The sequence below is a fragment of the Homarus americanus genome, unplaced genomic scaffold (assembly GCF_018991925.1).
Source record: "Homarus americanus isolate GMGI-L3 unplaced genomic scaffold, GMGI_Hamer_2.0 scaffold16712, whole genome shotgun sequence".
In the NCBI taxonomy this organism is placed as follows: Eukaryota; Metazoa; Arthropoda; class Malacostraca; order Decapoda; family Nephropidae; genus Homarus; species Homarus americanus.
In genome coordinates, this window is record NW_024757794.1 from 131,059 (window position 1) to 146,751 (window position 15,693).

Consider the following 15,693-nt stretch of genomic DNA (forward strand, 5'->3'; position numbering starts at 1 on the left):
GTGAGGGAGGGAGGGAGGGGGGATGGGTGAAAATGAGTGAAAGAGAGAGAGAAAGAGAAAGACGGAGAGAGAAAACATAAGAAGACAGATAGATCTCAATACAAGGAACTGAGACAGACAGACAGACAGACAGACAGACACAAAACACAATGGGACGAAGGCAACACCCAGGAGAACGCCAAGCAATAATTATACCACTCTGATGACTTAAACTGAAAGGCTCCCACGGGTTTTATTTTTTGAGAGGAGAGGAGGTGTGTCATAGAGCTTTATACTCTTAAGGGAAATAGAACGAATATGTTGAGAGATGGTTTAAGAATTCTGGTGTTATGTTCCTGCTCGGGTCTCCTCAGCTGGTCGACGTAACATCAAGTGAACCAAGAAAGAAAAAAGGTTTGTTTTGCTTTGTTTACGTTTCTTTAAAAAAATCCCTCTGGTCTTCATTTTGTTAGACCTTTAAGAATATTTATCTTTGTTTACATTTACAAATTCCTATGCTCCGTGCTCTTGACTTGACTGATGTATGTTTTTTTTTTCCTGTTTGATTGTTTTTTTTCCTCCAAGTGTAGCTAAACATAATCACAGTCTTTAAAAAAAATCAAGATTTTATCTCTGGGGATTACATCATCGCTTTAACTTCGTCCATAAAAATAATCTTTGGAGACTCAGAGGCTTTTCATTTCTATCCTGAACGAGATAGTGTGAGACTTTTCAAGAGAATCTCTCCGACAGACAGAATGACACTCCCCATTTTTACAGGTCACTCTCGAGGCTCTTGAACTTTTAAAAAAAAATCTATTTCCCTCGACAGAGTTAACACTTAAGGTTACGAGGCTGACAGAGATTTTTTCAAGGGAGAATTATTTTGAGTCCTCTTCGTTGTGTGTGTGTGTGTGTCATGCGGCTCTACTGCTATAGGGGAGCCACCCAGGAACAGCCGCTGGTTTACCGGGCACTACAGCACCTAACCGACCGGTACCACCTAAGCAGATCCGTATGGAGTGACATAGATGTAGAGCCGCATCAGGAAGTTACCAACGCTCCCACTGAAGACACAAGCAACGTAGTGAACACTGACATGGAAAATGATGTACATCAGCTTAAAGAACTGGCCAAACATAATGAAGTGATCACAGACCTTTGCAACACAATAAAGGGACTGAGCACCGTGATTTTCCAGCAATACAATAATTATAATAGAAAGGATTATCCAGAAATGACAGTGCCAGATGTGGAAACTCAAGACCCACCAGGAAATAGTGTCCAATAAGAGGAAAATAGTGATACTGGTAACAGTTCTACTGATGCCTCTGTGGACATGGTCAGTGAAGATGAACAAACACAAACAGAAAATGGTGGTGATGTCGAGTGTAACCAAAGTGTGTTGTTGTCTGCCACTGAAATACAACTGCTGCTCAATGCATGCTCCAGAAATGTTTCCAAAAGACTAAACAGCCGCCTGCCTGCAAAAAGGACAAACAACATGGGGGAAAAAAACAGTATCATACAGTGCACAATAAACTAGAAGATGTCCGTGGCAAAATTCAAAATTCTATTCAACACACACGTACACAAAGATCAACAGAACGAACCCCCCTTTATATAACCCTTTAAACTAATTAAACTCACGTACAATAAAATATTACACCTCGTACCTAAGTTACGACCATTAATCAAGGTGCAATGTCGGGATGGCACACAGTATTGGCCCATCTCGAGACGTCATCAATCTTAGAGCAACAGATAACAGGACCTTGGGATTAAGGCCAAATACATATGACCTCCACGACGATGAGAGATCTGTACAGTGATACATTAATCCCCCTACACGAGCCACTGGAGTTAATTAGTCCCCCTACACGAGCCACTGGAGTTAATTAGTCCCCCTATATGAGCCAATAGAGCTAATTAGTCCCCCATATCATGTACCATCAATTGGGATACACTGGTAGCTAATTACCCCCCTTACCATAAACCAGTAACTAAAACATATTATACCAGTCCTCTTCCATGAACTAGTAACAGGGACAACACGACCCACCCCCATATGAAGCAGTATGTGACTCACCATAGAGTTGGGGTCGATTGATCCGAAGCTTCGAATATACAGCTCACACATGACGTTGGTAGCGTTGTCTGAAATAGAGAGAGATACAGTGTTGGTGAGTTTTGAACCAACAGTGAACATGAGTATTTGAAACTGACATTCTAATTATTGTTTCTGTCCGTCTGTCTGTCTGTGTCTGTTTGTCTGTCGGTCTTAATGTTTTCCCTTGTCTATCATTCTATTTCATTTTTTAACCCTGGTGTGTGTGTGTGTGTGTGTGTGTGTGTGTGTGTGTGTGTGTGTGTGTCTTTATACCTGGCAAACAATAACAATAACATACAAGGATAATAAACACAGACATTATATAAATAAACCTAAGAAAATATTACCTGTTCAGATAAAACACCTACGTCATACAGGTAATTATACTGAACATATGAACAGAAGAACACTCTAGAACAACAGTATAACAAGATCACAACACTGGACAATCATAAATAATAAAAGTTGTGAACAAAACAGTCAGTTGTTATATAGAAGAGTTGCCTATGGTGGGTGGTGGTGCGGGGTGGGTGACGAGACGGGCTGAGGTGACGAGGCAGGAGGTGAGGTGACGAGGCAGGTGGTGAGGTGACGAGGCAGGTGGTGAGGTGACGAGGCAGGTGGTGAGGTGACGAGGCAGGAAGGTGGTGAGGTGACGAGGCAGGAGGTGAGGTGACGAGACACTTACACCATACATATTAACATCACTACTCAACTTACCGCGGTAGGTCGACTCGGATACTTTTACACTGCGACAACTAATGAGTGAATAAGCCAAGGCAAATGGAGGACGCAAAGCATTTATTAAGTTCTGATAAATAAGCTACAATGTTATTTACTAAGTGCTCAAGACTGCGGTAAGCACCAACCCTCTTAAGCATTGACGATAATGGTGCTTGAGAGGTAGTGAGTGCTGGCTACCTTGTTAGGGAGAGCAGGAACGATCAGCTGTTACCACTGTGTAAACAAGAGGTTGGGAACATACAGACGGAATTAATTATTTTTCAGTATTATTTATTAACCAAATGAACCTATCATATTTAATTCCTATAATGCATTCATCATAATCTATTTCATAATATATTCCTATAATAATCGTCTTAGTGGGATGGCAAAAAAGGCACAGAAAAGACGATCGTGCAAGTGGGATGACACCAGACCCAAGCCTGTTGAGGGAGCCGCGAGTGAACAGTTGAATAGACGAGACTAAAATTTCATGCTTGACGACACAACTTTTCGGAACCACTCGGTTATTTCGTGTTCACTCCGAATTCAAAACGTCTAATTCATTAATAAAAAAAGATACGAATTAAGCCGACGAGGCAATATTCCTTTTGGCCGATATACCGATATACATAACGTTACTTATTCGTAGGATGAATAACAGCTCTAATGTATCGAATTAGAGGCAAAACAATAACATATCCATTTGGTAACGTTTTGACAGTATCTCTTATCACCAGACATGAACTAACAATAACATAAAACTATGGCAAATAAAATTAACTACAATATCGAGTACATTAACTGCCTTACGGAAAAACAAAACAAAACATTGAATTATTAATGCTTAAAATTGCCTACATTTAACACCCTCGAGAACAGCCCCACCTGTAATTAGCGGTACCTGACGCTCATGATCAAGGTGCAGTAGGTCAGGGCTAAAGAAATTCACACGTAAGAAAAATGACTTGAGCGTTAAAGGTGCAAGGAATTACATGGAACCATAATATAAAAATAAATAAATAAATAAAAATATTTTTGACAAGTATAATTTGAAATTTTGTTTGTTTTTGTTTCCCTTCCCTGTATGGAGATATATAAACGTGTTATATAATGTAATAAACTTGACAACAACAAGGACAGGTTCAGAGATACAGCTGTGTACCAGAAATAAGACGCTAAAAATTATTATTTGCCAAGTTACGTGCGGAAAATATAAATGCTCACACATTTTCCCCAGAACGTAATATTTTGTAGAAAACGTATTATATCGCATGATTTTATTCCAGACTATTGTGCTAGATGTTATTACGAAGAGAATGAAGCTTATTTTGTGGTCAATGTATGAAAAATTGTAGCCGTAAGATGAAAAAAAAAAATATAATAATTGACACCAAGGTCCACCATGTATAATGCATGAAATAATATCGATAATACGAATAAAATATGACTGTACTCACCAATCTAAGTCGCAGGTTCTAATCTTTCCATCCGACACTTTCAGAAACAGTCGAGTTCCACCAATATCTCCTTTATTACACACTAAGACGACCCTCACACCCGTCAACCACTTCACCTCATGTATTATATTGCGTGAATGCGCCATTATTCACACATAAGGGTCAATAAGAGTTATAGTGGGCGGTTTAAATGTCCATAATGAGTAGAACAGCTCAACAACAATCACATCCATGTCAGCCAGACGGTGAGGCGTAAGACGGGTCCGACGGGAACGAGCCTTGACGAGACAGGAGGCCGGGTGTGTTTACAGAGCATGCGCCAACTATGACGTATTCTCACTCATAGAAAACGTCGACCAGTTGTTGCGTCCAGATATTAATCAAATCTAATTTTTAACGTAATTTTTCTTTGTTGGACACCTTTTGTAGCGTCCTCCGTCCCGCGAGTGTTTATACATAGCAAAATTTAGATTATCCGAAGTTTAGAACGGAATAGAAAAGAGGAATACCTGTGCATAAAATAATTGTACTTGCGCTGATGAAGATAGATTATATAGTAACTCCACTGGTATAACGTCTCTCAACTCTTATGTAAATATTGACTCGTTATAAACCACTCACACGATAATTTGAGATACACTTAAGTGACAAGATAGATATTTGTTTATGGTGTAAGTGTCTTCCCTAGTTAATGAGTCCGTCTCACTGATATGTAATAATTTGTTTCATGGTTTCTCTCTCCACAAAGGTCGAAGGGAGACGATTTAGAACAGTGGTAGCTGAAATAATCCCGTCGCAAATAGCTGATACTAACATCATTTTTTGTACCGTAAACAGAAAAATAACTAAACTACATAAAACACAAAAGTACATAAATACAATAGACAGACAGACAGACAGACAGACAGACAGACAGACAGACACACAGACAGACAGACACACAGACAGACAGACACACAGACAGACAGACAGACAGACAGACACACAGACATACAGACAGACAGACAGACAGACAGACACACAGACAGACAGACACACAGACACACAGACAGACAGACAGACAGACAGACTGATGGACGCACAGATAATATTATAAGTCGATATATAAACCTTTTTTTTTTAATTCGGTGGAAAATATTTACTTCATAGGACCATAACTTTAAAATTTCCTCCAAGTTAGTTAAACTGATTTAACTCTGGCAGGATTAACTTTTTAAAGTCATATAATGAAAGTTTATGTTAATGATTTGGTTTAGGGTTTAGTGGATGCACAGTATGTATGTATGTATGTATGTATGTATGTCTCCTCCACAATAGTGACAGATAAGATAAATATAGAAATACGACTCTCTCTCTCTCTCTCTCTCTCTCTCTCTCTCTCTCTCTCTCTCTCTCTCTATTACTCACACATTTCCTTCCTCACATTACTTATCCCCGCATTTCCCTTTCATTTCCCACTCTCCTCCTCTTATCGCTAACCTGCTTCACACTCATAAGGCCTTGATACTGTGTTTATCAAAGGGACGGTGTGCCGTGGTATTCTGAAAGCAGGTCATGTGAGGGATGGGAAGCGAGGTGGGAGGGTGTGGGTGGGCTTGGTGGGTGGGATAGTGGGTGGGCTTAGTGGTGGGACAGGGTGGGTGGGTGGGCTGGTGGGTGTGGGTGTGGTGGTGGGACAGTGGTGGGTGTGGGTGGGCTTGTAGTGGGACAGTGGGTGAGGTGGGTGGGTGTGGGTGGGCTTGGTGGGTTGGTGGGTGGGTGTGGGTGGGTAATAGTGTCGTGATAGTGTTATGATACCTTGTTTATAGTATGATTACCAAGTGGTGGAATAATTACGGTTTTGTAGAAACTTGCGGAGTTCAAGTCGAAAAAAAATAAAGATATTGAGAATCGATTAAGATCTTCCAAGTTAACTTCATTACCGTCCTCCTCTTTCTCCTCCTCCTCTTCCTCCTTCTTCTGCTATTCTTCCTCTTCCTCCTTCTGCTATTCCTCTTGCCTTCCCCCCCCTTTCCTTTTACCCCTATTCTGTCCCCCGTCTCCTCCTCCCTTTATTTCCTCTCCCCCTCCCACCTCCCTATCTTGCTGACTTTCTTCCCTCACTACCTCCTCTTTCTACCCCTTTCATCCTCCTCCCTCCCACCCCTCTTCCCTCCTCTCCCACCCCCTCCCTCCTCCCAGACCCCCTCTTCCCCCTTCCCACCCCCTCCCACCCCTCCCTCCCCCACCCCCTCCCATCCCCCCTCTTCCCCTCCCCCACCAGACTACCACTATACACTTCCCCATCCGTTCAATGCGGCCTTAACTAAACTGCTAACTCGTATCAATAGAGTCCTCGGGATTGTAAAACCTTTTTGTTAACTCTACATCGTTAAGTGACTGCTGACATTAGGTAATTGGCAGAGTAGGAGGGTCTGTGACAACTTGCTGTGCCTGTACTATACCTGTATTGCTGTATCTGGGTTAATGGTCTGTATTATTAATGATGTTTTTGCCAGGTATATATTGTTGTACCTGTATCCCACACCTGTAATTCTATCCACACCTTTGTATGTATAAGCAACTGTATTTGTATCTGTACTTGAACCTGTATCTGTATCTGGCTTGCGTCTGAACCTGTACTTGTATTTATAAACCTAACCTAACCTAACACCTGTATGTATTAAATTTCCAAACTAAACCAAACTAAACCTCACATCTTTCCTCTCATCCCCGTTTAAGAATCTCATTTTCTCTCGGAATATTTTATAGTTCCTCAAACTTTTTTTTCTTTCTCTTGTGTGTAAAAATGAGGAGAAACTTTACTAAATAGAACTTTTGATGAGGCAAGTTAGGTCACTGTCAACAAGGGAGGGAACAAGGTTAAGTGAGGGCTGAGTTTGAACAGGTATGTTTTTCCAATACCTGTAAAACTGCTAACGAGGTAAATTCAGGTGTTCAGGAAATGGTATGATGTTCTCTTCATTGGAGACTATCTGTGTGCGTGTGTGTGTGTGTGTGTGTGTCATGAACACCTCCAGCCATTATAATGCACAACGTCAAAGAGCCAACATGGAAGACTACTTGAGACAGGAACGAGAGAAGCGAGTCACACACACGCCACAAGTTAGAGAGGAAATGTAACAGACTCGCTCAAGACTCTGGAAGTTATTTGGACGAAGAAGAACAGCTCCTACTAGCGCTAGCACCGTCTTACTAGCAGCGTTTCACTAACATCACAACACACACCTCCTCTGAGTCCATCCAGTGTTGACACCAAAACACAATTAGGGTTGAATCTGACGCACTTTAGTTCTTAGTTGGAGAGGAGGAAGAAAGTTAGGATGTGTGTGTGTGTGTGTGTGGGTCTACATACAACACACACACACACACACACACACACACACACACACACACACACACACACCATAACAATGCTGGCGAGTGAGATTATGATAAAGTAAGGTAGCTTACAGTAGGCTTTGTTAAATTAAGTTAGGTTAGGTTAAGTTAGGTTAGGTTAGGTCTTAGCATCGTGCCTGAAGGGAAGGTGTTCAGCTCCCCGGTTCACCAGAGTTACGGCCACACATTTCAGGTTGTCTCAGCTCCCTGCCCTTACGACCTCCTGAAATTGGGCTGAGAATTTTAACGCTCTTTCAGACTCTCAGATAAGCTCACGTAAAACTTAGGAGGAGTGATCTTATATTTTTGGATCACATGAAAATTAAGCACCCCAGTTTATTTCACCTGATTGAATATCTTAATACTAACCTAACCTAACATAACCAAACCTAATCTAACCTAACCTTGGGTATTTTATCATCAGTCGAGAATATAAGCAAGGGATGTCTAATCTTCAGGTGATCTTACACACTCTTAAAGGTCACTAGTTGTTACATGGGTAAAAAAAAATATATGTACAAGGAGAGACCACGAGATATGAGAGACTTTAGGAAGATAATACAATAGGCGAGAGATAACTACTGTAATAATGGGATAACTATGATAATGGCAGCTAGAGAGAGAGAGAGAGAGAGAGAGAGAGAGAGTCACTTTAGGTGCAGGGTATATAACAGCCTAATAAAGGGTCGAGAGGTAAAAACATTAGATTAAACTTGAGAATGTGAGAACACTACAGCCTGGAGTTAACGCTTAAGACTCTTATTAAAATGTTAATACGGTATAAAGGCTGGTCGCCTCACCCGCCTGATTCATAACCACAAAGGCGTGTATTCCGCTCATAAAACGTTAAGTAACTCTTTTTCCTGTCGCACACACACACACACACACACACACACACACACACACACACACACAGGCTCAGATATTAAGCAACACAGTGAAGCTTAAACCATTGTTTTCCTCAAAAGGTTATAAATTAAACCATCATCCTCAAAGGTTTATAGTTAAAACATACAGCCGTAAATGATTAAACTATCTTGTATGGAAATGAATGCAACATTATCAGTCAGGTCAGGAAAGTCGGTCACCTGTGCTAAACTAACCAGGTCGAAATATCACACAGACATGAATTTATTATCTCATTTTACGAATATGTTGTGTTCAGGTTAATGACGTTTATAAATTAAAGGTATCAGGTAGAGACAGGATGAAAGTAGAGAGTAATGGGAATATAAATCTTCCTTTTTTACCCGTCGACTGAATATGCAAATGAGAATGGAAAGATAATGCATTGCTTGGTAGTTTAGGTGTTTTTTGAGGCACCGTGGGTGGTTGCTGTGGTGTGGTGTTGGGTGGTGTGTGTTGGGGCGTGTGGGGGTGTGTGTGTTGGGGTGTGTGGTGGTGTTGGGGTACTGTAGGTGTGGGTGCTGTAGGCTGGGTGTGGTGTTGGGGTGCTGTAGGCTGGGTGTGTGGTGTTGGGGTACACTGTAGGCTGGAGTGTGTGGTGTTGGGGTGCTGTATAGGCTGGGTGTGTGGTGTTGGGGTACTGTAGGCTGGGTGTGTGGTGTTGGGGGTACTGTAGGCTGGGTGTGTGGTGTTGGGGTGCACTGTAGGCTGGGTGTGTGGTGTTGGGGTGCTGTAGGCTGGGTGTGTGTGGTGTTGGGGTACTGTAGGCTGGGTGTGTGTGGTGTTGGGGTACTGTAGGCTGGGTGTGTGGTGTTGGGGTACTGTAGGCTGGGTGTGGTGTTGGGGTACTGTAGGCTGGGTGTGTGGTGTTGGGGTGCCTTAGGCTGGGTGTGTGGTGTTGGGGTGCTGTAGGCTGGGTGTGGTGTTGGGGTACTGTAGGCTGGGTGTGGTGATGAGGTGCCTTAGGCTGGGTGTGTGGTGTTGGGGTGCTGTAGGCTGGGTGTGTGGTGTTGGGGTGCTGTAGGCTGGGTGTGTGGTGTTGGGGTACTGTAGGCTGGGTGTGTGGTGTTGGGGGTACTGTAGGCTGGGTGTGTGTGGTGTTGGGGTACTGTAGGCTGGGTGTGTGGTGTTGGGGTGCACTGTAGGCTGGGTGTGGTGTTGGGGTGCTGTAGGCTGGGTGTGTGGTGTTGGGGTACTGTAGGCTGGGTGTGTGGTGTTGGGGTAGGTTTTGTAGGCTGGGTGTGGTGTTGGGGTACTGTAGGCTGGGTGTGTGGTGTTGGGGTACTGTAGGCTGGGTGTGGTGTTGGGGTGCTGTAGGCTGGGTGTGTGGTGTTGGGGGTGCTGTAGGCTGGGTGTGTGGTGTTGGGGTACTGTAGGCTGGGTGTGGTGTTGGGGTACTGTAGGCTGGGTGTGTGGTGTTGTTAGGGTACTGTAGGCTGGGTGTGGTGTTGGGGTGCACATAGGCTGGGTGTGGTGTTGGGGTGCTGGGCTGGGTGTGTGGTGTTGGGTGCCTTAGGCTGGGTGTGTGTGGTGTTGGGGTGCTGTAGGCTGGGTGTGTGTGGTGTTGGGGTACTACAGCAGGCTGGGTGTGTGGTGTTGGGGGTACTGTAGGCTGGGTGTGGTGTTGGGGTACTGTAGGCTGGGTGTGTGGTGTTAGGGTACTGTAGGCTGGGTGTGGTGTTGGGGTACTGTAGGCTGGGTGTGGTGTTGGGGTGCTGTAGGCTGGGTGTGTGGTGTTGGGGTACTGTAGGCTGGGTGTGTGGTGTTGGGGGTGCTGTAGGCTGGGTGTGTGGTGTTGGGGTACTGTAGGCTGGGTGTGTGGTGTTGGGGTACTGTAGGCTGGGTGTGTGGTGTTGGGGTACTGTAGGCTGGGTGTGTGTGGTGTTGGGGTGCTGTAGGCTGGGTGTGTGTTGGGGTACTGTAGGCTGGGTGTGTGGTGTTGGGGGGTACTGTAGGCTGGGTGTGTGTGGTGTTAGGGGTACTGTAGGCTGGGTGTGGTGTTGGGGTACTGTAGGCTGGGTGTGTGGTGTTGGGGGTGCACAGCAGGCTGGGTGTGTGGTGTTGGGGTGCTGTAGGCTGGGTGTGTGAGGTGTTGGGGTGCACTGTAGGCTGGGTGTGGTGATGAGGTGCCTTAGGCTGGGTGTGTGGTGTTGGGTACTGTAGGCTGGGTGTGTGGTGTTGGGGGTGCTGTAGGCTGGGTGTGTGGTGTTGGGGTGCTGTAGGCTGGGTGTGTGGTGTTGGGGTACTGTAGGCTGGGTGTGTGGTGTTGGGGTACTGTAGGCTGGGTGTGTGGTGTTGGGGTACTGTAGGCTGGGTGTGGTGTTGTTGGGGTGCTGTAGGCTGGGTGTGTGGTGTTGGGGTACTGTAGGCTGGGTGTGTGGTGTTGGGGTACTGTAGGCTGGGTGTGGTGTTGTTGGGGTACTACAGGCTGGGTGTGTGGTGTTGGGGGTACTGTAGGCTGGGTGTGTGGTGTTGGGGTGCTGTAGGCTGGGTGTGTGGTGTTGGGGTGCTGTAGGCTGGGTGTGTGGTGTTGGGGGTACTGTAGGCTGGGTGTGGTGTTGGGGGTACTGTAGGCTGGGTGTGTGGTGTTAGGGTACTGTAGGCTGGGTGTGTGGTGTTGGGGTACTACTGTAGGCTGGGTGTGGGTGTTGGGGGTGCTGTAGGCTGGGTGTGTGGTGTTGGGGGTACTGTAGGCTGGGTGTGGTGTTGGGGTACTGTAGGCTGGGTGTGGTGTTGGGGTACTGTAGGCTGGGTGTGTGGTGTTAGGGTACTGTGGGCTGGGTGTGGTGTTGGGGTGCTGTGTGGCTGGGTGTGTGGTGTTGGGGTACCATGTAGGCTGGGTGTGGTGTTAGGGTGCTGTAGGCTGGGTGTGGTGTTGGGGTACTGTAGGCTGGGTGTGTGGTGTTAGGGTACTGTAGGCTGGGTGTGTGGTGTTGGGGTGCTGTTGGCTGGGTGTGTGGTGTTGGGGGTACTGTAAGGCTGGGTGTGGTGTTGGGGTGCCTGTAGGCTGGGTGTGTGGTGTTAGGGTGCACTGTAGGCTGGGTGTGTGGTGTTGGGGTGCTGTTGGCTGGGTGTGTGTGGTGTTGGGGTACTGTGGGCTGGGTGTGTGGTGTTAGGGTACTGTAGGGTGGGTGTGGTGTTGGGGTGCTGTAGGCTGGGTGTGTGGTGTTGGGGTACTGTAGGCTGGGTGTGGTGTTGGGGTGCTGTAGGCTGGGTGTGTGGTGTTGGGGTGCTGTAGGCTGGGTGTGTAGTGTTGGGGTACTGTAGGGTGGGTGTGTGGTGTTGGGGTGCTGTAGGCTGGGTGTGTGTAGTGTTGGGGTGCTGTAGGCTGGGTGTGGTGTTGGGGTGCTGTAAGTGGAGTGTGTGTGGTGTTGGGGTGCTGCAGGCTGGGTGTGGTGTTTGGGGTGCTGTAGGCTGGGTGTGGTGTTGGGGTGCTGTAGGCTGGGTGTGGTGTTGGGGTGCTGTAGGCTGGGTGTGTGTGGTGTTGGGGGTGCTGTAGGCTGGGTGTGTGGTGTTGGGGTGCTGTAGGCTGGGTGTGGTGTTGGGGTGCTGTAGGCTGGGTGTGGTGTTGGGGTGCTGTAGGCTGGGTGTGTTGTTAGGAGGTACTGCAGGCTGGGTGTGGTGTTGGGGTACTGTAGGCTGGGTGTAGTGTTGGGGTGCTGTAGGCTGGGTGTGTGGTGTTGGGGTGCTGTAGGCTGGGTGTGTGAGTGTTGGGGTGCTGTAGGCTGGGTGTAGTGTTAGGGGTGCACTGTAGGCTGGGTGTGGTGTTGGGGTGCTGCAGGCTGGGTGTAGTGTTGGGGTGCTGTAGGCTGGGTGTGGTGTTGGGGTGCCCTTGGGCTGGGTGTGGTGTTGGGGTGCTGTAGGCTGGGTGTGTGGTGTTGGGGTGCTGTAGGCTGGTGTGGCGGTTGGGGTGCTGTAGGCTGGGTGTGAGTGTTAGGGTGCTGTAGGCTGGGTGTGGTGTTGGGGTGCTGTAAGCTGGGTGTGTAGTGTTGGGGTACTGTAGGCTGGGTGTGTGTGGTGTTGTTGGGGTGCTGTAGGCTGGGTGTGTGGTGTTGGGGGTGCTGTAGGGTGGGTGTGTGGTGTTGGGGGTGCTGCAGGCTGGGTGTGGTGTTGGGGTGCTGTAGGCTGGGTGTGTGGTGTTGGGGTACTGTAGGCTGGGTGTGGTGTTGGGGTACTGTAGGCTGGGTGTGTGGTGTTGGGGGTGCTGTAGGCTGGGTGTGGTGTTGGGGTGCTGTGGGCTGGGTGTGTGGTGTTGGGGTGCTGTAGGCTGGGTGTGTGGTGTTGGGAGTACTGTAGGCTGGGTGTGGTGTTGGGGGTACTGTAGGCTGGGTGTGTGGTGTTGGGGGTACTGTAGGGTGGGTGTGGTGTTGGGGTGCTGTTGGCTGGGTGTGTGGTGTTGGGGTGCTGTAGGCTGGGTGTGGTGTTGGGGGTGCTGGGCTGGGTGTGTGGTGTTGGGGTTTTTTGTAGGGTGGGTGTGGTGTTGGGTGCTGTTGGCTGGGTGTGTGTGGTGTTGGGGTGCTGTAGGCTGGGTGTGGTGTTGGGGTACTGTAGGCTGGGTGTGTGGTGTTGGGGTACGTGTAGGCTGGGTGTGTGGTGTTGGGGGTGCTGTAGGCTGGGGTGTGTGGTGTTGGGGTACTGTAGGGTGGGTGTGGTGTTGGGGTACTGTAAGCTGGGTGTGGTGTTGGGGTACACTGTAGGCTGGTGTGTAGTGTTGGGGTGCTGTAGGGTGGGTGTGTGGTGTTGGGGGTACATAGGCTGGGTGTGGTGTTGGGGAGGTACTGTAGGCTGGTGTGTGGTGTTGGGGTGCTGTAGGGTGGGTGTGTGTGGTGTTGAAGTGCTGTAGGCTGGGTGTGAGGTGTTGGGGTACTGTAGGCTGGGTGTGTGGTGTTGGGGTGTGCTGTAGGGTGGGTGTGGTGTTGGGGTACTACCTTAGGCTGGGTGTGGTGTTGGGGTACTGTAGGCTGGGTGTGGTGTTGGGGTGCTGTAGGCTGGGTGTGTGGTGTTGGTGTGCTGTAGGCTGGGTGTGTGGTGTTGGGGTACTGGGGCTGGGTGTGGTGTTGGGGTGCTGTAGGCTGAGTGTGGTGTTGGGGTACTGTAGGCTGGGTGTGTGGTGTTTAAGGGGTGCTGTAGGCTGGGTGTGGTGTTGGGGTGCTGTAGGGTGGGTGTGTGGTGTTGGGGTGCTGTAGGCTGGGTGTGTGTGGTGTTGGGGTGCTGTAGGCTGGGTGTGTGGTGTTGGGGGTGCTGTAGGCTGGGTGTGTGGTGTTGGGAGGTGCTTGTAGGCTGGGTGTGGTGTTGGGGTGCTGTAGGCTGAGTGTGGTGTTGGGGTACTGTAGGCTGGGTGTGTGGTGTTGTTGGGGTGCTGTAGGCTGGGTGTGGTGTTGGGGTGCTGTAGGGTGGGTGTGTGGTGTTGGGGTGCTGTAGGCTGGGTGTGTGGTGTTGGGGTGCTGTAGGCTGGGTGTGTGGTGTTGGGGGTGCTGTAGGCTGGGTGTGTGTGGTGTTGGGGTGCTGTAGGCTGGGTGTGTGTGTTGGGGTGCTGTAAGAAACTTGGGTGTGGTGTTGGGGTGCTGTAGGCTGAGTGTGGTGTTGGGGTGCTGTAGGCTGAGTGTGGTGTTGGGGTACTGTAGGCTGGGTGTGTGGTGTTGGGGTGCTGTAGGCTGGGTGTGGTGTTGGGGTGCTGTAGGCTGGGTGTGTGTGGTATTTGGGGTGCTGTAGGCTGGGTGTGTGGTGTTGGGGGTGCTGTAGGCTGGGTGTGGTGTTGGGGGTGCTGTAGGCTGAGGTGTGGTGGGGTGCTGTAGGCTGGGTGTGTGGTGTTGCTTGGGGTGCTTGTAGGCTGGGTGTGTGGTGTTGGGGTGCTGTAGGGTGGGTGTGTGGTGTTGGGGTGCTGTAGGCTGGGTGTGTGGTGTTGGGGTGCTGTGGGGCAGGTGTGTGGTGTTGGGGTGCTGTAGGCTGGGTGTGTGGTGTTGCCCAGGGGTACTGTAGGCTGGGTGTGGTGTTGGGGTGCTGTAGGCTGAGTGTGGTGTTGGGGTACTGTAGGCTGGGTGTGTGGTGTTGGGGTGCTGTGGCTGGGTGTGGTGTTGGGGTGCTGTAGGGTGGGTGTGTGTGTGGTGTTGGGGTGCTGTGGGCTGGGTGTGTGGTGTTGGGGTGCTGTAGGCTGGGTGTGGTGTTGGGGTGCTGTGGGCTGGGTGTGTGGTGTTGGGTACTGTAGGCTGGGTGTGGTGTTGGGGGTGCTTGTAGGCTGAGTGTGGTGTTGGGGTACTGTAGGCTGGGTGTGTGGTGTTAGAGTGCTGTAGGCTGGGTGTGGTGTTGGGGTGCTGTAGGGTGGGTGTGTGGTGTTCAGGGTGCTGTAGGCTGGGTGTGTGGTGTTGGGGTACTGTAGGCTGGGTGTGTGGTGTTGGGGTGCTGTAGGCTGGGTGTGTGGTGTTGGGGTGCTGTAGGGTGGGTGTGTGGTGTTGGGGTGCTGTAGGCTGGGTGTGGTGTTAGGTACTGTAGGCTGGTGTGTGGTATTTGGGGGTGTGCTGTAGAGGGTGGGTGTGTGGTGTTGGGGTACTGTAGGGTGGAGTGTGGTGTTGGGGTACTGTAGGGTGGGTGTAGTGTTGGGGTACTGCTTGTAGGCCCAGGTGTGGTGTTGGGGTGCTGTAGGCTGGGTGTGTGGTGTTGGTGTGCTGTAGGGTGGGTGTGGTGTTGGGGTACTGTAGGCTGGGTGTGGTGTTGGGGTGCTGTAGGCTGAGTGTGGTGTTGTTGGGGGTACTGTAGGCTGGGTGGCAGGTGTTGGGGTGCATGGGCTGGGTGTGTGGTGTTGGGGTCCTTGCTGTAGGCTGGGTGTGGTGTTGGGGTGCTGTAGGGTGGGTGTGTGGTGTTGGGAGGGGTGCTGTAGGCTGGGTGTGTGGTGTTGGGGTGCTGTAGGCTGGGTGTGTGGTGTTGGGGTGCTGTAGGGTGGGTGTGTGGTGTTGGGGTGCTGTAGGCTGGGTGTGTGGTGTTGGGGTGCTGTAGGCTGGGTGTGTGGTGTTGGTGCTGGGCTGGGTGTGTGGTGTTGGGGTGCTGTAGGCTGGGTGTGTGGTGTTGGGGTGCTGTAGGGTGGGTGTGGTGTTGGGGTGCTGTAGGGTGGGTGTGGTGTTGGGGTGCTGTAAGGTGGGT

General features: G+C 49.2%; 1 protein-coding gene across 2 annotated transcripts in view; it reads right to left on the reverse strand.

The window, feature by feature from the left end:
- The window catches only part of LOC121857746 (glycine receptor subunit alpha-2-like), a 240,902-nt gene that overhangs the window by 116,566 nt on the left and 108,643 nt on the right, over window positions 1-15,693 (reverse strand). For both annotated transcript variants that reach the window (XM_042353876.1, XM_042353875.1), the window contains exon 4: window positions 2,069-2,136. In XM_042353876.1, coding sequence (XP_042209810.1) covers window positions 2,069-2,136 — 68 coding nt within the window. The remainder of the gene's footprint in view (window positions 1-2,068; window positions 2,137-15,693) is intronic.